At 41.0% G+C, this 26,550-nt stretch overlaps 2 protein-coding genes across 3 annotated transcripts in view; one reads left to right on the top strand and one right to left on the bottom strand.

The window, feature by feature from the left end:
* The window catches only part of clcn2a (chloride channel, voltage-sensitive 2a), a 42,136-nt gene that overhangs the window by 10,046 nt on the left and 5,540 nt on the right, over positions 1 to 26,550 (bottom strand). The window contains exons 2-15 of one of the 2 annotated variants that reach the window (XM_062429771.1): positions 15,082 to 15,250; positions 10,115 to 10,246; positions 8,776 to 8,904; positions 8,267 to 8,400; positions 7,854 to 7,934; positions 6,273 to 6,296; positions 5,577 to 5,655; positions 3,173 to 3,298; positions 2,783 to 2,867; positions 2,267 to 2,368; positions 1,836 to 1,920; positions 873 to 1,028; positions 723 to 792; positions 516 to 626 (exon numbers count right to left, since the gene is read on the bottom strand). In XM_062429771.1, coding sequence (XP_062285755.1) covers positions 516 to 626; positions 723 to 792; positions 873 to 1,028; positions 1,836 to 1,920; positions 2,267 to 2,368; positions 2,783 to 2,867; positions 3,173 to 3,298; positions 5,577 to 5,655; positions 6,273 to 6,296; positions 7,854 to 7,934; positions 8,267 to 8,400; positions 8,776 to 8,904; positions 10,115 to 10,246; positions 15,082 to 15,250 — 1,483 coding nt within the window. Of the gene's footprint in view, positions 1 to 515; positions 627 to 722; positions 793 to 872; positions 1,029 to 1,835; positions 1,939 to 2,266; positions 2,369 to 2,782; positions 2,868 to 3,172; positions 3,299 to 5,576; positions 5,762 to 6,272; positions 6,297 to 7,853; positions 7,935 to 8,266; positions 8,401 to 8,775; positions 8,905 to 10,114; positions 10,247 to 15,081; positions 15,251 to 26,550 lie in introns of those variants that run through there. The other variant, XM_062429770.1, reaches the window with a different exon arrangement.
* Positions 15,762 to 18,049, top strand: LOC133991263 (zona pellucida sperm-binding protein 4-like). The gene is made up of 8 exons (XM_062429772.1): positions 15,762 to 16,047; positions 16,135 to 16,322; positions 16,653 to 16,750; positions 16,829 to 16,986; positions 17,067 to 17,259; positions 17,358 to 17,505; positions 17,587 to 17,662; positions 17,898 to 18,049. The coding sequence occupies exons 1-8, from the start codon at positions 15,762 to 15,764 to the stop codon at positions 18,047 to 18,049; spliced, it is 1,299 nt and encodes a 432-aa protein (XP_062285756.1).

Raw genomic sequence — 26,550 nt, forward strand, 5'->3', positions numbered from 1 at the left:
ATCCAGTTTACAGAGGAAGATTTACAGCGTGATCAAACATAGTTTCAACCGAAATGAAGAAAATTAAACAGCTTGATATGTGATGTTAAATGTCATTAATCAGTCTACTCAAAGACAGCAAATCCAAACAGTATCTTCTGCAGGATGTCGTTCTAATTCATAACATTTAACGGCATCCTGTCGCACTAACCAATGAGTCACGGCCATTGCAATTTTGAACTCAACGATTTTCTATTTTACTTCGGTCCGAAATGTAATGTTCATCTTAAGTGGAATCAATTTTCATCAGTCACATTGTATAAGCTGATGCGGAGTGATAGAAATGGCTGCAGTTTTGCGGTGGCAGCGATTTCAATCATGCAAGAAGCTAGGAAGAGCAAAAAGTGGCCTGAAAATTGGTGGCAAATTAGATACAAAATGTTGGATTAAGTTTCAGTATTTTATACACACACACACACACACACACATATATATATATGTATATATATATATAAAAGAGCAGATTTAGAGCTCACCAACTACAGCATAGCCGCCAGGAACTATGGGATACACACTGCCGTCAGCATGTATACCATCAGGAAACATGGTTGCCATGATCTCTCCGACCAGCCTGCCAAATGCTGCACCTGTCAGTCACACACAGACACAGCAAATAATTATTTAAAAGATTTATTTTTAATCATTGAAGTAAAACTGACTAGAAAACAGGAGATTTTATTCACCAATAAGGAAAACTGGCATAAAGGCCCCGCACGGAACAGGCATGGTGGTGGCCACAGCGGACATCCAGAACTGAAGAGACAAAATGAGAAGTGTGTGTTTAACTGTCATGAAATATCATATTTGGCAGATATACGAGTGAAAGTGCATACCTTCATGATGATGAAGAGGATAAGCGTGATGAAGACGTTGACCTGGGGGTGTTTCCAGGCATGGTGGTGGCTGATGTAGTCAAACTCCTCTGCCACACCCTGACGGCACCACGTACGGTTGTCGAACAGGGCGACTAGAGACTCGTGCTGAGTCAGCTGAGAGGTCGACACGACAAAAAGTTATCATCATGTTTACATCTTAATACCAGACGGACAGAACTGTTCATGCTCCTAACTGCTGCACAAAGTCAGTAGAAAAGGCTTTGGTGAAAGTTTCTGCAAATCCCTGACGCCAAAAATGCTGCGTTTGATACGACTGGATGAATTGTTTTATTGTTATTTTTAATACATGTTCCCATGACTCCCTTAATGGTGGATTATCCCAGTGAAGGGACTCATTAAATCTTTTTTTCTAATATGTGCACTGCAAAGAAGCTCCATCTTAATTGCTCATTTGGGTATTACTATGTTTTACTTTCTTGATTTCTTAAAGAAAGTGAGATAATTTCAGTGTAACTTTTTCACTGTATTGTGTCAACTTCTCCATTGGCAGTGCAGTATGTCTGCATCCACTTAGTCTGACTTATTTTCTTGGAATTATTTTGGCCCAGATACTGAAAAGATATGAAATAATATATATGGCAGTTTTGCAACTCTTAGTGTACCTTTATCAACTGACAAGCCTGGGTAGAAAAAAACCCTTAAATATAAAATTATACTAACACAATTACAATGAGCATCTATTTTCTGTTGAAAACACAAAATAGAATATAAAATCATATTTCTGCTTTCATAATTGCAGCTCCCAGACCTGCACACACACAGCTATTGAACAGCAGTAAATGAGAAAATGACCTGCAACCTTAAACCAACTCTCACTTCATGTAAAATAATCATCAATCATTTAGCAACAACAGAGGCATGCTTTCATACTGTCGAAGGAGTGTGAAACTCTTTTCTCACCTGTCCAGCCATGAACTGCCCAAAGCCTGGAGGGAACGTGAGGGTGGATATCAGCAGGGTGACAAGTGCTGGATACACCAGACGCCTGACAGGAAGAGATGGACTGTGGGGTCATTAATGGGTGTGCCTGTCACCAAGTGTGTGCATACTTGATTTCTGGTTGTTGAGGACAGAAGCTCTATAAATAACTCTTGTGATGTGTGAAATTAACCTAATTATTAGAGGGACTTAACGTAAATCACTTAATACTCCATTAACATGTTGACACAAGACATCGAGCCAATTTTAAACACAAGTTGAAGGGCACCTGAGCGTGACTGTCGTCCTTCTTGAGTGTATTTACACCTAAACAGATTAAAATGTGACTTTTCTTGATGTAAGCTGCGAGCAGTGGGTCTGTGCAAAAATATGTAAAAGTATCAGATACTCACTTCCTCAGCAGGAACTTGTTAATAGTCTTCTGCTTCCTCATGCACTCTACAATCAGCCGGTTCAGGTAGACAAAGAGAGCGCCACCAAAACCACAGGCAATCCTACAAATAGACAGCACTTAACTCGTTTGGTCTGTTGAAGGTGAAACAGACCAGCATCCTGGGACACATAAAACCAGCTACACTTAAAAACGAATCACACAACCTCTGAGATACAGCCGACAGTTTCAATGTGCCTGAGTAATTTACTTACTTTTCTGAGGCTCTTTGAAAATATTTTGGCATCAAGCATATTCGATGATCTAGTTACAGCCACTACTTGTAATCAGCAGGGTAAAAAGTTAATTTCATGCCCCATTCATCGAATACAAATAAACCTTCAGACTCACAACAGGAATGTAAATGTGGAAGGAGACCGGTGGGAGAAGCTGAACGAGAGCTCAGATCTCATGAGCAACTCAGGAGACTCAGGAGGACTCAGTTTAACATGACATCAGTATAGAGAAACGCACTCACCCGAGGATGGCGAACGCTGGTAGCTCCTGAAGGTCAAATGGGAAGTCCAGGCGGAAGCGGGTCTTAAAGAGAGCAGTGATTGTCTCTGAGGAGAAGAGGATAGTTCTCAGTCTGTGGACACTATACTATAGAAATGTATATCACACTGGAGAAAAATACACTTTCACTTTGGCTTTATATATTAAAATGTACAATTGAAATAGTAGTAATGCCTTTTATCCTCAAAATGTAAAATAATACTCATTAACTTGTATTAGGTCAGTGTTTGTTAGAAATAAATTCAGAAAACAGGAACAACAAAAAACACATGATGGCAATGGAAAATCACACAGATACTGCTATCGAAAAAGGTGGAAAAAGGACATATAACTAGTTAAACTTGTCATTTACCTTCTTCCTGGTTCCACACTGCCAGCACTCTGAATATGAAGGCACTGAAGGTGGCAGCAAAGAAGCCCCTCCAGTAGTTCCTCACGGCAAAAAACGTTGAAGTGACCTCAATACTGAACAGCACCCCTGCAGGGCACAAACATACACACTTACAATACAATCCCAAAGTGTCAAAATTACAGTAAAAAATGCAAAAGGATTGGACTGAAAGACGTTTCTATACCCTTTTGATTTAATTCCTTAATTTTGGCGGACCCCATTTTGGGAGCAAGAGGAACACTCAGAGTGAACAAACATGGAGTTCATCTTCACAAATGTGCTCAGTAGATTTCATGTCAATGTTTCCTTTAGATTTTAGTGATTTTTTTATCTACAAGAGGACATTTTAACCTAATGTGGCACTAGACTAAAGGTAATAATAAAGGTTAAATAATCCTTACAAATACAATAGGGCCTCGCACTGGTCAGTGCTTGGGCCCTAATTAAAGCTGCAAGCGGCGATGATCGGGCCCTCACCCCCACGCACCGCCCCAAAACAGCGAAAATGCTGTACGTGCATGTCGGTGCATGCTGCAGTGGCAGGGTAGACACAGTTGGCACGTAGACTTCTTGGCACCTGGGCTTTTATTGAACATTGTGTGATGGGGCTAACCAGCACTGCCTGTGTCCACTATGTGGCGCTAGATATCACCCACCAATTATATGTCATAATGTAGTGGATGATGTGGAGAACACACCCTGTAAATTTCATATAAATCGGATAACGTTTGTCATATGAGGCTGACTTCCTGTGTCCAGTAGGTGGCACTATGGATATGACACAGTATGATGCATAGATGTGTTCAGGGCGGGACCCTCCACATGCATGACCAATTTGGTGTAGATGGGACAATGTCTGTAGGAATTATAAGGACTTCCTGCTTTATGGCGAAGCATCGAAATTATCCGTGCTGCCAGGCCCACCAGGAATAAGTAATTAGAAATATTTTGATAACATTTTTATATCCAATGTGTCAAGATGTTTCTGAGTGAATTTGAGGTCGGTCGGATAAAATCCCAAGGAGGAGTTTGTTAAAATATAAGGCATGGAAATGGCCAAAAAAAAACCCAAACTTGAGCAGTTTTTCCCAAGATGGCTGACTTCGTTTTAGACTCAGGGTATGGGTCCAAATAGCGTTTTTTGTGCGTCTAGAGATGATACATAAACCTACCAAATTTCATTCTTCTATGTTAATGTGGAAGGCGGTGTTTAGATTTTGAAATATTCAAGGGGGCGCTATTCAGCTGTTTAGTTACGAACCCACTCCAGACGTGTGTGTCAAGTTTCATGACCATGGAGGCATCCCTTGCCCCTCAACAACGGAATCATATTTCATGGCGTTGAATGTGTTGTCATGGCAACAGTATTTGATGTTGGATCATGAGCTGCAGAATTTATCATCACCAAGGTCTTATGTCTCAGTTGAGTCAATTTCAGGTGTAAATACTTAAGATTCTGGTTGTAATTAGTCAAAGAATGATGCAAGTTACTTCATGTTGCCAGTAGGGGCGCTATGACTGACAGTAAAGATAAGACTGTACATGTGTTCAGACCAGGATGCTGAATAAGCATATGCAATTTGGAAAATCTCAGACCATGTGGAGTCAAGTTATGAGGGTTTGAAATTTCATGGCAAAACATCGAAATTCGCTGCGTCGTCACGGCAACCAGAAATAACGGAGGAAAAAGCATTTGATAACTTTTCATCTTCAATGTGTCAAGATGACTCAGAGCAAATTTGAAGTCAGGCAGAAAAATCCCTAGGACTAGTTCGCTCAAATATGATGTCATACATAAATATGATCAAAATCGGCAATTTGATTCAAAATGGCCGACTTCCTGTTGGTGTTAGGGTATGGGTCAAAGAGACTTTTTGGTGTGTCTTGACATGTTGTGTATCTGTACCGAATTTCATTTCTCTATGTCAATCTGGGACAAGGGGCCCAATTTTATTCATTTGCCAAGGGGGCGCTACAGAGCTATTTTACCACGCCCATTAATGCAAACAATTAAATAAATAATTTTTCGCCGGGTCTGACTTTGAAAATTTGGTGACTTTTGGGGCACGTTTAGGCTGTCAAAAAGGCCATCATTTGGACAGAAAAATAATAATAAGAATCCTTACAGATACAATAGGGCCTCACCCGTCGGCGGGCCCTAATAACTAAGAAATTCTCCTTTTTGGCGCTTCGAATATTTATTCTGGTCAATAATTGTTGAGAAATCAAAGAGTACTGACCAAGACTGACATCCTCGGGCCCTGCTGCTCGCATGAGTAAATATTCTGCTCATCCAATAAGCTCCCATAATTATCTACCATAATGAGGTACTATTGAGTAAGAGGCTGCAGTCATGTTTTCTCACCTCCAATAGGGGCAGCGAAGCAGCAGCCCACACCCACGGCACAGGCAGCTGACAGCATCTCTGTGTTCCTTAGCTCGTTCTGTCCAAACAGAGTCAGATACACACACACACACACACACACACACACACACACACACACACACACACACACACACACACACACACACACACACACACACACACACACACACACACACACACACACACACACACACACACACACACACACACACACACACACACACACACAGAAAGACAGCCGTGCATTCAGGCAAATACACAAACACACTCAAATCCCAAAAGATGCCCATGTACGTGCAAAAGCCACAAACGCACAACAAAAATTGTCATGAAAAACCAACTCACCAACTGTTTACAAATGCAAAAGGTTCACTGTAAAGCTGCTGCTGAATCTTTTCACATTCAATGAGATTACATTTAACTGGCGGCTGGATATGGAGAGACCATAATTGAAAAACCAGGATTGAGTGTTGAAATCATGGAATGAGATGTTTGTATAGAATGAAAGGCAACACAGATCGATGCCTTGCTGCGACGGTTCACTGAGCAGAAATCAAACACAGTGCAGACAAATGGAAAGGCAACAATCTATCTTGGCCTCAGAAATGGACAGCATAGATTATTAATGTTGATGGAATTGGCAATAGAGAAACTATCTGACTCGTGCATTCATACCTTGCTTCCCTCAAAGGCCTCTTCCTTTAGCAGTAAATGTGGGGGGAAAAAGGACAGAAATATGTGTGAGAGCCTTCTGTGCGGGTGTAGAGGTTACCTTTTGTCCCCTGTTGGAAGTCGTCCAACTTATTATCCAGACCACACAAAATCAAACAAGCTCTGAATGAGCTTCAGCAAACTCAGTCTTGATTCCACAGTGTACAGAATTAACATTTTTCCCAGTCTGATTATGTTTATTGGCCTCGTAGTCGACCCCCGGACTATTTGAGTGCAACTGCGCTGATGTGTGTTTCCCTTCCTCCACATCACTGCAGTCTCTCTTCCTCCGTACGTGCTGCTGCTGCTGCTGCTGCAGGTGCATGGACCAAAGTCCAGGGATTGGTCTCGCATGAGTGGAGGTGAGTGTGTGTCCTGGAGAGTGGCAGAAAGTCGAAGAAATGTCAAAGACTTCGAAGGACAACTCTGTTTGGGTGAGGGTGTTTTACTCGCAGCTTCGCACTGACAGAATAAAGACAAGAGATAAACACAAAGAGACGGAAATCGATTGTGGATACTGAGCGTAACCTGAAAATCAAGTCTAGAGCATAACATCAGACAGTGGTGATATTTTTGACTAGTGGGTCACTGCCTGGTTTAAAACCCAACATCTAAGTGGTAAAAGTAAAAGAGCATTGCTTGCCCCTCCCTCATTATCACCACTGAATTAGCCCGAAACCCCTGACCTGCTCCAGTGAAGTGACCAACCAATCAAACTGGTTGTACTGGGCCACTTTCATTTATAAATATATATTAAGTGTGAACAGGGTTCAGCTGTTAAACTTTCCTGAGTAGAAGAAGGGTGACAATAAACTGGAAAACTCCACCCTTTTTTTTACCCTTCAGGCACAGTGTTACTTACATGAACAGATTTTTCTCTGGTGTCGTTATGGGTAATTGAACTTAAGTTCAAGTAGATAAAATGGGAAATTGAGCACAGTAAAATTGCTTTATAAAAAACACTTTATCTCCAAATAGACAGTCAGAAGTGTAATGAAGCTCATTGGATGGTTTATCCTGTAAAATATTTGGGTGGATTTTTCCTTTAACACACAGACATTAAGTTGACATCTTTTCATCTCACTCTCAGATAAAAGAGTTGCCAAAATGTTGAACTACTCCTTTAAAGCTGCAATATGTAATATAGTGTTGGCTGATTCACCTGGTTATAGTTCATGCATTAAAATCATCAGCAGCATTTTCCAGTGGCAGAGTTTACAGAGTAACTCCATACATGTTTTTTGTTGTACCACACTCCCCCATACAGACACATGGAAGGATAATAAAAATATACTAATTTTAAAAAAGGATTTTGGCTCAACAAACAAGACTTTTACAGTCATTATCTTGGGTTTAGAAAATTGCAAGATTTTGCACGTTGTTTTGATATTTAATAGAACAAAAGATGTATCAATTAATCAAGAGAACAATCTGCGTTATTAGGAAAGAAAGCAGGTAAACTTTTCAAAAGTTACAGTTTGTATATGTGATGTGATCTGCTGCGATAAATGTATAACAAACATATAATGTGGTTACCATTCTCACCATGTAAATCCCACCAAAAACAGCGGCCATGAATTTGCTCAGGAGGGCGGCGCACAGGCTGGCAACGTGAACGAAGGGTCCCTGAAGAAGGAGGACGCGGAGAGAGAGAGAGATTATGATGTCAGTAGACAGGATTTGGCTGAAATCGCATTTTAGCACGGAGCAGTACAGCACACTGCACTCAAGTTAAGGGGCATTATTCTAAACCCATTGCACGATTAAACCCTCCTCAGATTCAGATTCAAACAACTTTATTACCCTCCGTTTGGGGAAATGTGAGTGCTATACTAAGAGCATAAGAAGCAAGATTATTATATTCTCCGAAAAGGAAACTTCAAAGGCCGTCAAGCAATCCATCATGTGTAATTTGTACAGCCAAGAACACATGAAGGATTAAAAAAAAAATCCTCCACCTCCTTTCCCAGAGGCATCCCGCTGCCCAGGGCGCAGGTCAGGCCGATGACTTTGGCCACAAACGTCTTAAAAGTCAGGTACTCCTTCAGGACCACCCCCCGCAGAATCGTTTTCATCTCAGGAATACCTGAACCTGAGATGCAGAGAGGAAAAAGACGACAGGTGGGATGATGGAGTGGAGAGAAAAATGAGTTGAAAGAAAGTAATTACAGAGCGAGGGATGGGAGAAATAAATGAAGAGTAAGGGGGTGGGAGGTGTGAGGGGAAAAGCTGATTGATATTCATATAGTTTTCTCTATGTACATCTCATCAGCGCTATATTTTATGGATTTCCATGGAACATTAAAAGAGACTTCAGCGCATTTCCTTGGAGGTCTTATGGTGCATTATAGAGACATTTACATTATTCAAACACAGAAAAGTGACCATGAATTAAGGGTATGAATACCTGTTTTTGCATAAATTGTTTAAGTGTGTGTGTGTGTGTGTGTGTGTTTGTCTCTCTTACCCACAGCCTGAGGAGCCAGTATCTGTGTGAATCCTGCTGAGAATGTGATGAGCACTACGGGGTAGGTGACCCAGGCGATGTACTGTAGAAGCATGTTACTGTCCAGTCCCCCATACATCCACTTCTGTGCTACACACACACACACACACACACACACACACACACACACACACACACACACACACACACACACACACACACACACACACACACACACACACACACACACACACACACACACACACACACACAAATATAAGTAGCTACATCTCAGTATAAAGCAGTAAAAAACAACCTTCAGATTTAAATGATTTAACAACCAGTTTCCTCATCCATCAGAATGTTTCCTCTTCCTCTCTAACCTTCACTCCAATCCTTTTATATTGCTTCATTTCGTTCATTCACTGGTGGCTCTCCAACTCATTCATCATTTATCTCCTTTAAAACCAAGTTTGCATTCCAAACAAAACAACAGATGAAGCCACACCATGCCAGCTGAAAATACATCTACTCATCTCCAGTTTGGCTCTTTGGTTGCTGCAGTACAATTAAGAAACCCACTTCCTGAGATGACTTCATGATCATTAAATAGTGATTTAAGCTGTGTCTCAGTGCAGGGAATATCATTTGCATGGTTGTATTTACTCTTACGTACTGCTTGAGCTGCACTATTTTCTGTTCTTCAGTTTGTCTGACAACAGAAACATGTAAATGAGGATGGGCTGAACCCAGAGTTTGGCTGCTGCATTAAAACGCAGTGCAGGTGATCTCAGAGCAGGATAGGACAGAGCGGACATCCTGATCAGATGTTGTCTGTGATGCATACTTTGGTTGTTTGCCTGCATTTTTTTGGATTTAGTCAACTTTGTGTTGGAACGTAAAAAGATGCATTTGATGCTGGGGTGAATAATAAAGTTTAATTTTCAGATTTGTTTTCCCTTTCTTGTTACCATTTCATAATTTATTTCATATTTCTTTCTGTGTCTCTCACACATGGATAAACTCTACAACTGAATTCTTGCACTCAACATTTTCTGTATAAGTATATTAGTTTCAAAATGCAGAAATTGCATCACATGGTGAATGTATCTCAAGATTGATGCATTTAATGCTATGTGACAGTAAAAAATATTTATTTATTCAACTCCACTTTGTGTAGCTAATATTGAAGATCAATATAACTTGATATAAAAATTACATTGCTTATGTTAATATTTAATGATCATTCTGTCTCTTAGCTGTTCATTATAAAGCTTCTGATGCTTCAGCTCTTTAATAACTTGGCTGATTTTGTGAGCTCAGTCTTGTAATTACTGTCTTCTCTGTTCCTCTTTCCTACCTTCTTGGCAGAAGGCGATGGCATAGTCCATGACCCAGCTGACCAGAGCCATGAGCAGCCCCAGCAGAATGAGGAAGATCCAATCCTCCCCAACCCGCGAGATCAGGAACTTCTGGCAGCGGGACGCACACACTGAAGGTACAAGAATAGACAGAAAGTGGCAGAAAAGACTCAGAGGAGCGGAGAAGTGAAGTCTCTGCAATAGATCTTCAGGTGTGATGGGACTGATACTTATTCCTGTGAAAAAAAACAGCAGTGTCAAAAGAGGAAGGGAAAAAAGATGTGATACAGCAGGTGTTAGCAGCCCAGTAGAGCATGTTTCATACACAAATACTATAAAGTGCTTTCATACTGTAATGCATTAAAAAGGTTAAACAAATAAGCACAGTATAAAACACTGAAACACAAATTAAACGAATAGAAACCGTAAAAAAGATAAATACAAGAAAGGTTACACACACACACACACACACACACACATAGGCAGTGGAGAACATAAATGTTTTCAACCTGAAAAGTCTCTAGAAGTATCTAAAAGCTGTTAATCCATGTCTAGTTTGAACTGGGACTGGTTAGAAAACCAGTATGAGATGACCTGAGAGGGCAAGAGGGTTCATTTTCAATCATCAAGCTGGAGGCCTTTGCAGAGACCTGAGGACTGATAAGAGTCCTTTGATCAGACTCACAGAAGCTTTCTGAATGCGTTGAGGCTTTCTGACATTTTGTTGGAGTGATAACCGAGAAAAGACTGTGACACTGCTCTTACATGCTGGAAATAAACCTGTGGACTAGGTTTTATAAGTGGTGACTCAAAATTAATCCTCTGATTATTTATGGGGATTATATAAGAGAGGGTGAAAACTATTTTGTATAAATTAAGAATCCAGTTTCTTCGAACTTAAGAAGACGAAGGAATTAAAACACAGAAAGTAGAGTGTACTGAGAGATATTGTGTTATTTACCAGGATAATAAAAACATAAAGGAAGTTATTGGTTATGAATATGATGCGAGTGAGAGCATCACTTTATCTTTATCCACCTCAAATATGAGAATGAAGAGACAAAACAAAGCTAGGTCACGGTTATAATTCTACTATTACAGTATAAGTCTGGGCTGGGTCAGCTAAAAGAAGCATCACTGGACTCATTTATTCTCTCTTATCTGTGGACACTGCCAAAGCCTGGAATTCAATTCAGTATCCAGAGCATTCATAGATGTGCCCGTCCCTTGGGAAGCTAAAAATGTGCCACTAACACATTTGCCAGATCCATATTTCATAAAAACGTTAAAGTCGAGATACCTCAAGTGACGTTTGTCATGGAGAAAACGCTCAAAATTTAGGAGAAGCCATGAGAGCAACAGATGTTTGGATGACAGAAAGAAAGAGAGATAGACACATCAATGAGCCACGTTGCTGCACTTTGTGACATGTTGGGCTGCAAATAACAATTATTTTTATCATCAATTATCTATCAGTTATTTTGTACCTGTATTTCTGTATTTCTGGCTTTGTATTTTTTTCCATTGTTAGTTTTGATATTCTTTCTGTCAAAGTGTCACTACGCTGCTCATAGAATATATAACTAGTATAAGTCATACTTGCCCATCATGATCACATTCACAAATACAACATATTGTCGTTGAATTGATTTTACCGTGTACATTATAACTGAATGGGAAAAGAGAGGCTCCCTGGTGCAGGATTCAGGCCACAGTGGGATGCTGAGTCTCCTGGGGGAGGTGAGGCACAACTGTGCGCATGAGTGGGGCAAACTGCCCGCCAGTCAGGCCTCCTGCTAAATGGCAACTTGCCCACACAGAACACAATTGTGAACAAAAACCACATAGTGAGACACACACTGAGTTAAAAGGGAAACTTTAAGAATTTTCAACCTGGACCCTATTTTCACATCATTTTGTGTGACTAATGGGGGCAACATTTTTTGAAATTAGTCCAGTATTGACTGAGCTGCAAAACGGCAATATAATCCTTGGGTGTAATTAAGCCTGTTAATGTACATCCACTAAAAGTGCTTGTTTTAGCTGACGGACCCAGATTGTTGTTATAAATGTCTGAAAACATTACAGAAAGGACCATAAAAAGAAATAAAGTGTGTTCCCTTATCTTCTGCTTGATGCAGATGATGTTGTTGTCAAACTGTTGTCAAATGTGTTTAACTAAGTCTCACTCAAGGAGAAATCTCACTATGAAATCTTTCTTTCAGCCATGAATTGAAAATCTTCAGAGATTTAGATAACACTAAGCTACATTTTCTGTGCTCGAACATAACAAACTTTTCCAAGCACTCCTCTCTTCAATGCTCACTTTTGTTTCCACCGTTGTCTCAACTGTCACGAAATTTCAGAGTAAAACTTCTCTTTGAGAAGCACTTTTAGTGGACGTACATTGATGGGGTGTAATAGCCCCGTCCGATTACATTTCAGCTTGCAGTTTCTGGCTGCAGGTCTCTCACTAAATACTGGACCAACTGCAAAAAAAGTTGTCCCCATAAATCACTTAGACACAAAATAATGGCAAAACAGGGTCCAGGGTCCAGGGTCCAAAAATCCTGTACTTTCCCTTTATGAAAAAGGGAAATATCTCAGAGACATATTTAATCTGTGCAGTCTTGCTGGCATGTTCTTCGATTGGATCTATAATTTTTTATTTCACAGTTCAGTGGATGTTTCCATGTTAAAGAAGCTGTGGAAATCCCATTCCCACAGCTTATTTCCCTTTATTCCTCTCTCTCACACAGACACACACACAGACACACACATCTTATTTGGCACCTGCAAAGCCACATACTTCCGTGTGCATCTTGGCTAGTGTTCATATCCGTAGGCTCAGCGGAGTTCACAGATGTCTTCTCCTGATCCCGTAAAAAAAAAAAATCACACCTAACGCCAGACATTTTCTCCACCTCTGCTAGTACAGCACTGAATTACCTGACACCAGCTAGCTGTAATCAGGAATAATGCTAAAAACACAGGTGATTTTTCACATATATACAGCATATTTAAGGTGCAGAGCCACTGAGCACACAGCCAAACCATAATATGTGATATAACACGTTGATGCTGGGCTTTAGTATACTGAGACAGAGATCTGAGTAACAAAAGATTAACTCTGGGAGTTGAAATAAACACAGTGAGGCAGTGTGTGTTTTTAGCTCTCCATCACGACCGGCAGCGGAGCCTTTAGCTGCATGTGTAGGCTGCCTTGTTCAAAAGCTGCGGCCCCAGTTACTGATTTGAACCGATGCACACACTCGTAGTCCATCACCCACAGAGATGATGTTCCCACACAGATACATTAGAGGAAAACACTACAACTCCCACTTTCACCAAATTTGAAGATTCTCTCCTTACACATTACCTAACAAGACAACTGCAGAAACCAGCCGGTCCAGCCTGAGTGTCTCTCTAAAGATTGGTCTAAAAATACAAACACCTCTTGATCTACGAGCACGCACGCACAGACAGCAGGAGCACAAATCACTTCGGCTGGCTCGTGATCTGAGAGTGATTGTTTTAAATGGCTTCCATTACAGCGAGCGAGTAAGGCTGGGCTGATATAGTGTAGCTTTCACCTATGGCGCAATCTATCGAGCTTTAATCAGATCACCAGTCACAAGGGCAAAGAGACAGATCTTGGAAAACAGCCATGCAGGCTCATTTGTTCAAGCGTGTGAAAACAGACGTTCTGCATTTCCCTCCTGTGTCCTCTCTCTTGCTGAGATGATCTAATATGTGTTAAGATTGTATCTGCTGAATTTGTATTCAAAGGGTAAGTTCACCCAAATCTAGGGATGGAACTAATGATGATTTTGATATCTTGAATTGATTCCTCATTTAAATAGTAAAAAATGCCATGAACACTGCCTGTTTTGTCCAACCAACAGCCCAAAATTGCAAGATGTTGAGCAAGAAAAAACCATTTCATATTCAGGAAATCCTCATATTTGAGACGGTCAAATTTTTGGTATTTTTACTTTTTAAAAAATGGACTTGACTCAATTAATCAACTACTTGTTTCGGCTCAAAATAAAAAACACATTTTCTCACTCAAGCTGGTGCTGTCTAGCCAGGAAGATGACTTGGGTTTGTTGTATCCTGGTTTTAAGATTCATACTATTCAGTTATTTTCCCACCACATCAATAAAATAGATGTGAAGGGAATTACATTTTTGGTGCATTGAAAAATGGCAATGAAAAAATTCAAAATACAATGTCCTTGTTACTCTGGTGGATGATCCACAGTCGTCAATGCGGGCTGTTTCAACAACAGGAAAAATTTACATTTGGGTGTACTGACCTGAGATGCATTTCTGCTCTGTTGACTTGCAGAAATGCTCCCTTTGATGTCAGTAACCTACATAAATGAAGGCTAAATAAAAAGTACAAATAAAAATAAGCACATTTGGAGGATGTACACATGCACACACTCTGCCATTCCATTATTGTTGAGTACATCAGTCTGAAGTGGAGCTCTCTTCTGGTGCATTATCTGCCGTCATCGGGGATGATTAGACATAAAATAATCTGACAGATCAGAGTTCTGGGCACACAAACAAAAACACACACACTCTCAAACACACACGTGCACGCAGTGGTCCATTGGCAGCCAGCAGAGGGGGCTGTCTTTGTCTGACATTGAGACAGCCCTATTGGCTAGAGGTCATTGCTCAGATCAGTCGCTTTTAATCGTGTTCACATTATCTACAGTTCCCTTGTGTCAGGTAGCTGCACTTTTTTTTAACACAACTTTCATGCTTGCCAGAGCACTGCAATCTGCACCACAAGGCTGTTTTAGGGCTGCCCACACACACCACATTTGTGAGAATTATAGTGCTTTGGTTTGACCTTCAGAGCCTGTTTGTGTGCTTCACTACCTGTACTCTCTGTCCGAGGATTAAAAGCACTCTGAAGATGGTTCAGGGCTGGTCAAGTGATCATTACTTACATTGGCACTTTGCACAGGGGTCTTTCTCATACTCCAGCAGATCTGCAGCACGACTGCGAACACTGGTGTTCCTCCGGAGTCCTCCACCATCCCGCACCCCTCCATCTCGTAGGCGGGCCGCTTCCTCCTTGGCATACACACCCAGCTCCTGGGTGTACCGCCCATACATCTGTGTGTGTGACAGAGAGAGAGAGAGTGTTTTACACTAGTACAACAAATTGGGGCAGTGGAAGAAAATTCTGTTTAATAAAATGTAAAGCAGCAGGTTTTTCACTTAAAAATGAAATGAGTGTAATATTGGGCCACATTAAAGAGAGTCAGATTCTGTTAACACACTGAAGTTCAAACTCAGAGTAAACACAATCAGGTTTCAGAAAATGTTCTGCCTGCAGTTTATAACTCCAAACAGTTGACAGCTTTACTCAAGTCTCAGTCAGAAAAAAATATCCACTCATCTTTGTCTCTGCCGACACATAACGACTTCTTCACAGACAGATGAGGAAACAATAAGCTCCACCTGTCAGCTCTGAGCTGATTAACTCAGCAGGGCTGGCACACAATTGACACTTAACGATGAGAGGCGGAGTTCTTAGCAAACTGCACATAATCAATCATGTATAAAGCCTGCCTCTGAGCCATATGTGCTGTTGTTGCAGCTTTGTGTAGTTAGTAACACCATAATGGAGCTTTTCAAGTGTCTGTTTGGTGTTGTGGTGACTGTTGTTTTGGTCTGTGATGTTACTGCACAGCATCACTGGAGGCTGCCTGTGCAGCAAACCCAACGTCCTGTCCCTACTAAGCCACCTCAGCGGCAGGTGAAGCTTCCTGCACCTGCAGCTCCCTTTGATGGGTGTCATGTGGAGGAGCGTGAGAAGATAGAGTGTGGCCCTCGAGATGTCACCCCTGAACAGTGTGAAAACATAAACTGCTGCTTTGATGGCCGTCAGTGTTACTATGGGAAAAAAGGTAACTGCTTGCTAATGTAGTTTCTACTGCCTCTATCATATGAGTGAAATTTACTGCAGCAGAGAAATTAATCTATTTTCTCATCAGTGACTGTGCAGTGTACCAGAGATGGCCAGTTTGTGGTGGTTGTGTCTCGAGATGCCACTCTGCCCCAAATAGATGTGGATTCAGTCAGCCTGCTAGAAACAAATGATGCCTCCTGCAGCCCCATCGACACGACCTCTGCCTTTGCCATCTTTCAGTTCCCTGTGACTAATTGTGGTACTACAATCAAGGTGGGTGGAGAAGTCTGGGTTTAATGGATAAAACATGCATAATGGTTTAAGGTGGCAACTGATGACTAATTTGTCAATAAAATATGTCAAAGTGGACAAATGTCAGTGTTTCCACAGCCCAAGGTGACTTCTGCCAAAAAATGTCATCTGACCAAGTGTCAAATTGACACTTTTCCCCCTTTGTTTGACAGAAGATGAAGTATGTGGCATGCACAATAACTATTAAGCTACCAGGGTGCTCCAGCATTCAATCTTAAAATGATAAAACACATTTCTAAACTCCAGTTAACTGTCAACTTAAGTTGTGTATCAACACGTCTTCTTCTGCAGGAGGAAGAGGGTTATGTTGTGTATGAGAACCACATGTCGTCTTCATATGAAGTGGGAGTTGGCCCCAGAGGCTCAATCACCAGGGACAGTCATTTTGAGTGAGTTCAACGATCTGCCTTATTATTTTTGTGACTGACGTTTCCTGAGATGTAAAGTCCTTTGCTCTCTGCCTACAGGCTGCTCTTCCAGTGTAGATACTCTGGTACAGCTGTGGAAGCTCTCGTCATGGAGGTGAATGCTGTTCCTCCACCTGTGCCGGTCGCTGCAGCAGGACCCCTCAGAATGGAGCTCAGGCTGGGTAACGGACAGTGTCACACAAAGGGATGTGTGGAGGGTGAGTGCCACAAGAGCCTTACAACACCAGCTCACTGCAGTATTTCAAGTGTATACTAAATGAGCTTATTTCTATTCCAGAGGAGGCAGCATATCGCTCTTTCTACAGCCCAGAGGACTATCCAATCACTAAAGAGCTGAGGGAACCAGTTTATATTGAGGTACACATCCTGGACAGGTCAGATCCAAGCCTCATCTTGAATCTTGAACACTGCTGGGCCACATCCACCCCAAATGCTCACAGCCTGCCACAGTGGGACCTTCTGGTTGATGGGTATAAAATATGGATTAAGAATTTCTTTAAAATCACTGTATACCAAATTTCTGCATTAATTTGTATTGTGGATAAGGATGAGATCTTGGTGGTTACAGATGTCCTTACCATGATGACCGCTACCTGACCACTGTGGTGCCTGTGGACGGCTCCTTTGGTCTCTATTACCCAACGCACCACAAACGTTTTGCTGTTAAAATGTTCACATTTGTGGATAAAAACTCCTATACTCCTCAGAAGGACATGGTACAGTTTCATAGCTTTTTAACAAATTTTTTATAAAACTACAAATCTGGTTTCCTTAACCAGTATGACATCTTCTCACAGGTGTTCATCCACTGTGCTGCAGCGGTGTGCTATCCAAGCAGCACAAACTCCTGTGAACAACCATGCCACCGGCAACGTGAGTAAATCCATGGGGCTACAGCTAATTTCTTTATATTTAATGACTTGTTGCAGCTAATTAAGTCTATAAATGTTAAACGGCAATGTCCATCAATAGAATTGTCTAACAAATGGCTGCTATTTGCCTAAAAGAGCTTCAGTTCACCTTGTATATTTCTCTGTGAAAAGCTGGACTAAGTTTGCTTTTTTAGATCTGATTTTAACAGGATGCACAAATGTAAAATTTCTTGCAGGAAGAGCTGTAACTGCAGCGAGGAAAGTCTCTAGCCAGAGGGCCCTGGTCTCAAGTGGAGAGGTAATCCTGACTAAGCAGAGGACTTCCTCTGCCATCCAACGGAAAAATGACTCTTCTGTGACTGTTCCTAACACCAAATCGAAGAGATGACAGTCCACTGGCAGCTATGTGTCCATGAGTTTTAATAAACGCTTGTTAAAAGCTCTTGCTTACAACTGGGTCTTGTCTGAACAGCTAATTTGAAGGTCACTAGCAGCACTTTTCTGCTGAGGCTGTGAGATGGTAATGTAAATCTTTCTGCTTTGTGCTGAGAAATCACAAGATTACAACTGAATACTCTGCAGCAAGTCTATACTTAACTGTGAAGACCTGACTTAATGACATGCATTAAGTATGCATACTCTTTCAGCTGAATATTACCATTTATGGTACTGCAAAATGTCATACTGCAGACATGTATTATACTAACAGCAGCATTAAGGATTGTATGACATGAGGTCAACACTTTACCTCACACCTCAAACACTGATTTCTAGCACACCACAGGTGCATTGAGATAAGCATCATGACTGCAGATTATATTCTCCTGTTCTCTTATAACAGTCCCTTTTTTAGGTTTTCTGTGCTACAACTTACCACATCCCTCCACTACTCTGTACACCACCTCCCCTTTGTCCCACTCAACTCCTCCACCCCCCTTCTCTCATTGAGATGAGCATCACGATTCCTCCAGACTTGCTCTTTCTGCTCGTATGAGCAGAGGGAAAGCAGAGCAGCCGTATAGGTTCAGTCTGACTGACGAGCAAAGAGGGCCATGCTGTCAGGATGCTCATCTCTCTCCACTTTAACCTCTAACCTGCTGGAAAGCACTTAAGCAAGACGTAGCTATACATCACATTCACATGGCAGCAACACCTCATCTATAAGACGAACAACAAAATCCCAGAGAGAGCTGCTGATAGGTTCCAGCTGAAAAACCCTAACATCTGCTGCTGTGGACAAACCTAACATACTGGTGGAGGAGAAATGCAAACAGATTTTGCAGTTGGTTGAAAAACTGTCAATTAAATCAAACTGGTAGATGAGACAGTAAGTGTGTGGAATACTAAATGTTGGGAATAAAACAAGTCAGAGTGAAAAATGAAAGAGAATTTGGGTTAGGGTTTTATCAGGATATATTTGACCAAATGAGCCTGCTCTGTGCTCTAAATGGCAGATTTTATTTTGACAAAGATATAAAATTTAACTGTCAGGTTTTACACTGACCATTTTTGCTTTCAAGCATTCCTGTGTGCTTTTGTTTGGAGTTATTTATTGAAGTGTATCTTGTTTGGTCTTAAAGCTGAGATGAGAACCATTTGTGCATTGTTTGGCTTTGTGACACAAAGACAACATTTTAACATGGTCAGCCTAAAATTTTAAACTCAGCAAGGTGTTCAAATATGCAATGTCATTGTCATTACTAATATAGTTTTGATTGTAAAAACAAAATGGCCATCAAAACAAAGAATCCATCTTCAGTAACAATTAATGTTTGTGTCAACTTCTAAAAATCTTGACCAATGAAATACTGCAGGACAGAGACAAACACTGTTGGTTTGTCTGCATATTCAACATCAAATCTCAACTTTCTTATTCAATTTTGTGTGTTGGCAAACTAGTTTTCATGCACCCACACGTACAGTATACAGACACACTAAAACCCAACACAAGCTCCAGACAAACACCCACTAAGTGTATAAACAGGGCCTGTTAGTGTTTCTTTCTTGAGCCTGTGAGAAAGCAGTCATTGGCCATCTGCAGCATGGCCACCTGTGAGAGCAGCAGGTGGGACCCTGTGGGTTAAATGAGCTGTTATCTGTAACAAGTTTACCTCCCACATGAGCAACTTCTGCATCTACGTTAGTTAGTTTACCTCCCACATTGCAACCCTCTTTACCAGTTCAACTCCTGCCTCCCACTGGTTGCTACTGAATGGTTTTTCATAGACTGTAATGCCAACAGTTAGCGGTGTTCCAGTTTGGTGTGAAGTCATTTCAAGCCGCGTGAAACAATGTGTTGACTGCAAATAAATTGGTGTCGAAAACTGAGAGATAATTTAACATCCATTCATCTCATGTGTCTGTTCATTTGGGGACAATCTTTGACTTAACCGCCCTGGAGCCAGAAAAGTCAAAAACAGGCAAAAAAAGGAGAGAAAATCAGAGTGGAGCTCAGGAGGAATGAGTAAGTAGCAGCCACCATGACTGACTGTGATAGGCTAAGACACCTTTTAATCACTCACACTCTTGAACATTATTCAATTCAAAGTCTTAATATCTCCCTTAAGGATATGTCTGGTGGTGTTCTTTTGAGTCAATCCCACATGATAAACACTGTCCTGCTCACTAGGGCAACAAATTAGAGTCTGAAAATAAATACAGCAAACTTACTACAGTGTACAGCCATTTGAGGAAATTATTGTTTGTGACCCATTGAAGGACTTAATGGGCTGGTAAAGTATTGGCAGGCAAGTATTCAGCAAGCTACAAATCCTGTAGCACGTACACATGCTAAATTGAAGCTGTCAAGCTGATGGATGCAGTTAGCTATAAAAAACGAATCCTGTGGGCTGATTACTGTGTTTAGTTTCTGAAATATGAATTTTTATTTGGCTCACATCTCAAATATGAAACTATGTGAAAGTGAAATGTTTGTACTTTGTCCTCCTTGACTAGGAAATTTGAGATGTGCCACCTTTTCATATTTCTGGACCATGCTCACTGGATTTTGGGTTTAGCACTTCACTGAGAATCCCATTATTGAAGCGCAACTCCCTTCTCCAACAGTGTTTCGTTTCTGTCTGACTTGGAGACGCTAAAGGGCATGAAATAAATTTCAGTGTAAGCTGATGATAAAGTTATTTTTGAAAAACTTAAGTTTTTGGAGGCTTGTGCTGCTAAACCCCGATACAGGTTGTTTTACTGGAATCTGCATTTCCCAAATTTCTTACACTAAGTCTCTGTGTCTGAGGTGGCAGGTGCAAAGTTAGCATGACCCACTGTCAGAATAGCCCAATTGTTGAGAAGAAGACAAAAGTCAACATGGATCTTATCCAAAAACAGACCACCTGGTTATTTCTCTGGTTATTTTATCTTTCTCAATTGAGTTGCTAGAAAATTAAGTATATCACAGTTTATTCCAATTAGTTTTTCCAATTATTACAAAAAAATTACATACAGTACCATGAAAGATGTTATCTGTATGTAGTCTACTATTTGCACCTCTCCAGCTGCCCTCCTGCAACTTACTCTTCAGTACTACTTGCTGCACAGTTTCACCCACCAGATGAAAACTTTCCAGTAACTAATAGTAATAGAGAGAGTCCTAACATGTCCGCCAACTTTCTATTGCGTAAGACCCCCCACTTGACTGCCGCGCCTGCTACATCACTTTATTTTGCCACCTTTTCAAGTCAGACCATGTGCAAGCCTCGCACAACAGATGAGATAAAAGTTCTTTAGTATTCAGCTATTCCCAAGGCACTGCCAGATAATGTATTCATTGCGAGGAGACAGCAAGGACAAATATTTTACATTATAATGACGAAATCTTGTGTCCTTGCTAAACCTTTTCTATTAATACATATTCATGAGATAATTTTAATCTCCTCTTTTTTCTGTGGCATGTAAGAGTGGCAGCAAATAGCTACTGAGACACTACATACCGTTGCAGTGTGATTACTTATATGCATGCTGAGTGTGTATTGATGACACCAGGGGAACAACAGGAGGAATGAAGCACTCTGGCTAATCTGGGCCCTGTGGCCACCAGGGACAAGACTGAAAATTGAATTAAAGGAGGAAGTGACAAATTTGTATCATCACGCTGTCTACATTTTCATTAATATAGGTAGTGGAGGCTGCTTTTAGAATAGTTACCTCTGAGTCACAGCTCACACACACACATACTGAGGTAAACATGGAGAACCTTGATGCTGTCGAGCAGACGTGTGTGCACGCGCGCGACACCCAGACAAGTGAAAATACACCAACACACACTCCTCTCATATTAGTAGAAAGCAGCACAAAGGATTGGGGAGGGGTTGGCGGGTGATGTCAGAGAGAATGAAGGATCAAGCTGAGACAGTGACATCTCGTCAGAAAAAAGACTCGAGGGAGGAAGCTGGTTGTTTTGAATACACCATGACACTCATCCACAGAGATGACGTTTGCAACAGGTTCAAAACTAATATTATCTGGAGTCAGAGCAGGAAAATACACCAAAAAACAAATTAAAATGTTGAATTTTGTGAAGATAAACCATGTGCCAACATCTGAAGAAATGGCAAAATTTGAATCACAGAGACTAAAGAGCTTGACTGTCATTGTTGGAAAGTAACTAAGTACATATAAATTGCAGTAATTAATAGTTTTCGATTAAGAAAGGATCAAATGACAATGTGTAATATAAAAGGTGTGATGACCCCTAAGAGAATATAGTCTGACCCTACAGCTCCCCTCAGCTCTATGAAGCTTTAAAGCATCTTTCAGCTCCTTGTTGTATTTTTTACGTCCCACTATTTTACTGTTTGGTTCTCATTGACGATGTTTACAGTTGCAGCTGTTTTCAGCGAAAAAGCTCTGACAAATCCACTGTACATCACCTACCCAGCATCACACAGGAGACAAGGTCAGCAACTAGCTGGTGAACATAATGAAGCATTTAGCAGCTAACGTGACCGATATTCACCTCAAGAGGTGGTGGAGACCGAAACAGAGCTAAAAGTAGAATGAATACTGGACTTACATTTTATCAGGTGGACAGAAACATGACTCCATATATCTGCTGGATATGCAAATAAGCACCTTTTTGCAAACACTTCTTCATGTCAGCTTTATTAGGTAATACTATGTCGATCATGTGTTTACACTATGCTTGTTACACTGCCTCCAAGTGGCCAGAAATCAATATTAATTACCTACAGCTTTGAACAGAAATTTGAGGTACTTGAACCCAAATATTTCCATTTTATGCCACTATGTTACGCATCCACTCCACTACATTTAAGAGGACAATGGTGTACTTTTCATAATCATCTGACAGATATAGATGAAGTAGTTAATATGTAATCTAATATTTTTCATACACAAGTAAAATGTCATCTAGTAAAGTAAGACACATTGTCATATATTAAACCACCAAACTGTTACCAAATATAAAGCAATAGCTCCAACATTCAAGTACTGCTTACATGTTAATAAATTAGACATAATAACAATAACACATAAAAAAGGCCATACATATGCAATAATTTTACATTTGATACATGTTGCTGATAATGCTCCTCCTGTACTTCTACTTAAACAAATTAAAAAACATTATTTTTTTCATAAATAAAAACAATAATGAAGTGAACATATGAATAACAAAAAAGGTGCAAGACATCCCTCCCTAAAAGATGCAACAAGACAAAAGGAGAGTGATAGAGATGTCGATTAAAGACACCCACAGAGTAACTGATAGGAGGTCCAATCAGGCAACATGAGTGTAAACACCTGTGTGGGTTGCCTGTAGTAACATTTTTAATGCAGGACTTGAACTGAGTGGAGTATTTGTGCATTGTGGTTTTGCAACTCTACTCTGAATATTTCCACTGCTACTCATTTTAAAAAGATTCAAATTGTGAGGCCCTGAAGCCTCTGTTTCCTAACAGAGTGAGTAAGAGTTTACCCTGCGAGGCAGCTGGATTCACGAGATCACGAAATCCGGAGATCACGCAAGAATCCGTCTTGTCAGGCTTCAAGTTTTGCACTAGTTTAATTGTTTGTAATTGGTAGCTGGATTCATGGGATCAAGAAACCAGTGTCACAACACCACCACTGGTGGTTCGGACCAATCAGCGTCATGAATCCAGCTGCCTCACAAGGAAAGACGGTGATAGACAGATGGTTCATCCAATCATCTGCCAAGTTTTTTTTTCTTAAAGTAACCTCCCTTTTCCAAACAGTTTCCAAGCACGATTTCTCCGATGGTTCTGTGTAAAAAACCATCTGGCGGTCAGGTTATATAAGTACACAATGTTTTTCAGATGGCAGTTATTCCATTTTATAATGAAACACTTAAGTTTGTCAACACACCATAAAGTACAAGGACTGTGCTCTATTTTTAGAGTCAAATGAATTGAGATAGATTTGTTCTGTCTGCAGTCTCTGCAGTGGCCTGGTCTATTGTGTGCAGGTAACAGCACTATTTGGAAGTGACAGGACCTAAAATGGACTGAAGCCAGTTTCTGTGTTGGAGAGAGGACAGAATGCTGACTATGAGGAACTGGACCCCCCAGAAGAGACAGCACTTTTATGTGTGTGCGTCTGTGTGTGTGTTTGTGTGTACAAAAGAGACAAAGGGAGAGAAAGATGCAGCAATACTAGGAGGATATACTGTATATACTGTATATGGTATTCAATCTATATGACACTATGTGAGTTTTCTTTATAAAGCCCATGGAAACATCTCACGATAGCTACAGTAGACTGCAACACTGTTTAATTCCAAAACCCGCTAATCCTTTAAAGCAATGGAAGTAAACTGCCAACAGCATGCTCATATTTACCAACCCAACTGGTCTGTGACACTTTACAGCAAACAAAACAAAAGAGAAACAGTGAGGCAACACATCTCAGAGAGTGAGTGATTGCACACTGCTGTTCAGGGGCAAACTGTGTCCGAATGCTGCATTGTACATAGTAACAGCGGGGAATATCAATGTGTGTGCACAGTAAGCACAATTTTATCCATCCTACAGGCTGAAAGATATACACTTAAATTCAGTATGTAAAAATGATTCAGTCACAAATGTTTTGTGTTTTCCTTCCCTGCAGCTGGAGATGTGTCTATAATCAATAGCAGAATTTTAATTGAGCAGGCCAGATGCCAATATTTTGTCTCAGTGAAGGAATTTCAAACTCGTCTTATCCTGCACCACTTAATGCTGTGTATTTTTACATGAAAACATTGCAGTAGTGTGGTTTTTAAATATTTATCCACCCTATAGACATATAGAAAGAGATAGGAAAATAGTGAAAAAATTGGATCTTCTCAGTGCTGTGTCGTGGTAGTCGGCACACACTTGCATACATTCACAAGGATTGACAGCATGTGTACTGTATATTCTTTCACAGGTGCTGCAGTGCCGTGTAGTGGGGGTGGGTAAGTGTGTGTGTGTGTGTGTGTGTGTGTGTGTGTGTGTGTGTGTGTGGTGGGGGGATGGCGGCTTTTTCTCTTCAGGTGGATCATGACTTCCCTGCAGCAGCCAAATCCTGAGCCTCCTGCTGCTGGAAGGACACGAGCATGCTGTCTATAACATCTGCTCCGACAGGGACTTACCACACGCTCGTTTAGACACATAGGTGGGCACGTGTGCGTGGGTAGAGAGCATACCCTCCTGCAAACTTGCCTACGCTTCTGGAAGACAACACATGCACACACAAAATCCCTATGACACATCCAGACCTCCCACATCTCTGAAAAAAGCTTTTAAAAAGGCTTCAGGTGGAAGGCTGCAACACTTTGACACCAAGTCGCCACAACTCTGTATGTCTCTCATTCTCTTTTCTTATCAGTCTCTGGTCTGCCTCTTCTCAGATCCACCTGCTTCCTCCCTCTATCCCATGAGACGGCGAGGAAGCAGACAGCCACTGCCTGTTGTCCCAGAATGCACTGCACCTGACAGCAGCAGTTGTAGCAGCCAGTGACCCATGTGCCCCAACCCTGGTTGCTTTCCAACTGTCAGCCACCTCTCACAAGATCTCACCCGCATCTCCATACAGTTCCAGTTACAATAATATAACTTCCTCAGTTGTAAGCTCGCTTATATGATAGGTTTATGACACCCACATTATATCTAAATAGAATATCACAGCAATGCTCACTGATAGTGAAACTAACATACCAACTGTGGGCATGAATTAAAGGGTTGTTTTTGGTAAACACTGAAGTCTAACAGCTGCTGATTCTATAAAAAGTTTTTGTGAAAAATGTTTAAATGGGGAAATGTCATTCTTTAGCACAATAGCTGTGAAGGAGAAGGTGACATTTCTGTGCTGCTTCCTCCTGGAGAACTTATCAGACAGATCTCTATTGTCTTTATCTGCTCCATGTCATCTGCTCTGTCCTGCTACAGTACGAATGTTCCTGTGCTGCCAAAATTCAAGCAAACGTGTGACTGAAAATCCTCTGAATCTTACTGATGGCAGACAATAACACACAGAAGATCCTTTGTCAACATTACAGTCCAATTTTAAACTGCAAATACACTTGGAAGAAACTCTGTGAGCTTGCACTTATCTGATCAAAATTTGTAGTTATCTATCTCTATGTGTCAGTCAGTTTTCCAAGAGGAGAACACAGACGCTTTGTTTCACCTGAGGGGGGCTGTTTGATGAATAATGCTGCCACTCTGTACTTCGAAAGGATCGGGACACAAGATGCACAATTGCCTGCATGTGCAGAAACACACATTCATCTATTTTTGGGTAATGGACTGGGATGCAAGGAGTGAATGATAAAGCCATTGATCGGAGTGTTGTGGTCAGAGGAGAAGGAGCGGGCAGACAGCACGTTCCAAGCCACAGTGACTACGACTGCCATTTTACATTACTATTGATCTTTAC

Source organism: Scomber scombrus, chromosome 11 (genome assembly GCF_963691925.1).
Source record: "Scomber scombrus chromosome 11, fScoSco1.1, whole genome shotgun sequence".
Taxonomy (NCBI): domain Eukaryota; kingdom Metazoa; phylum Chordata; class Actinopteri; order Scombriformes; family Scombridae; genus Scomber; species Scomber scombrus.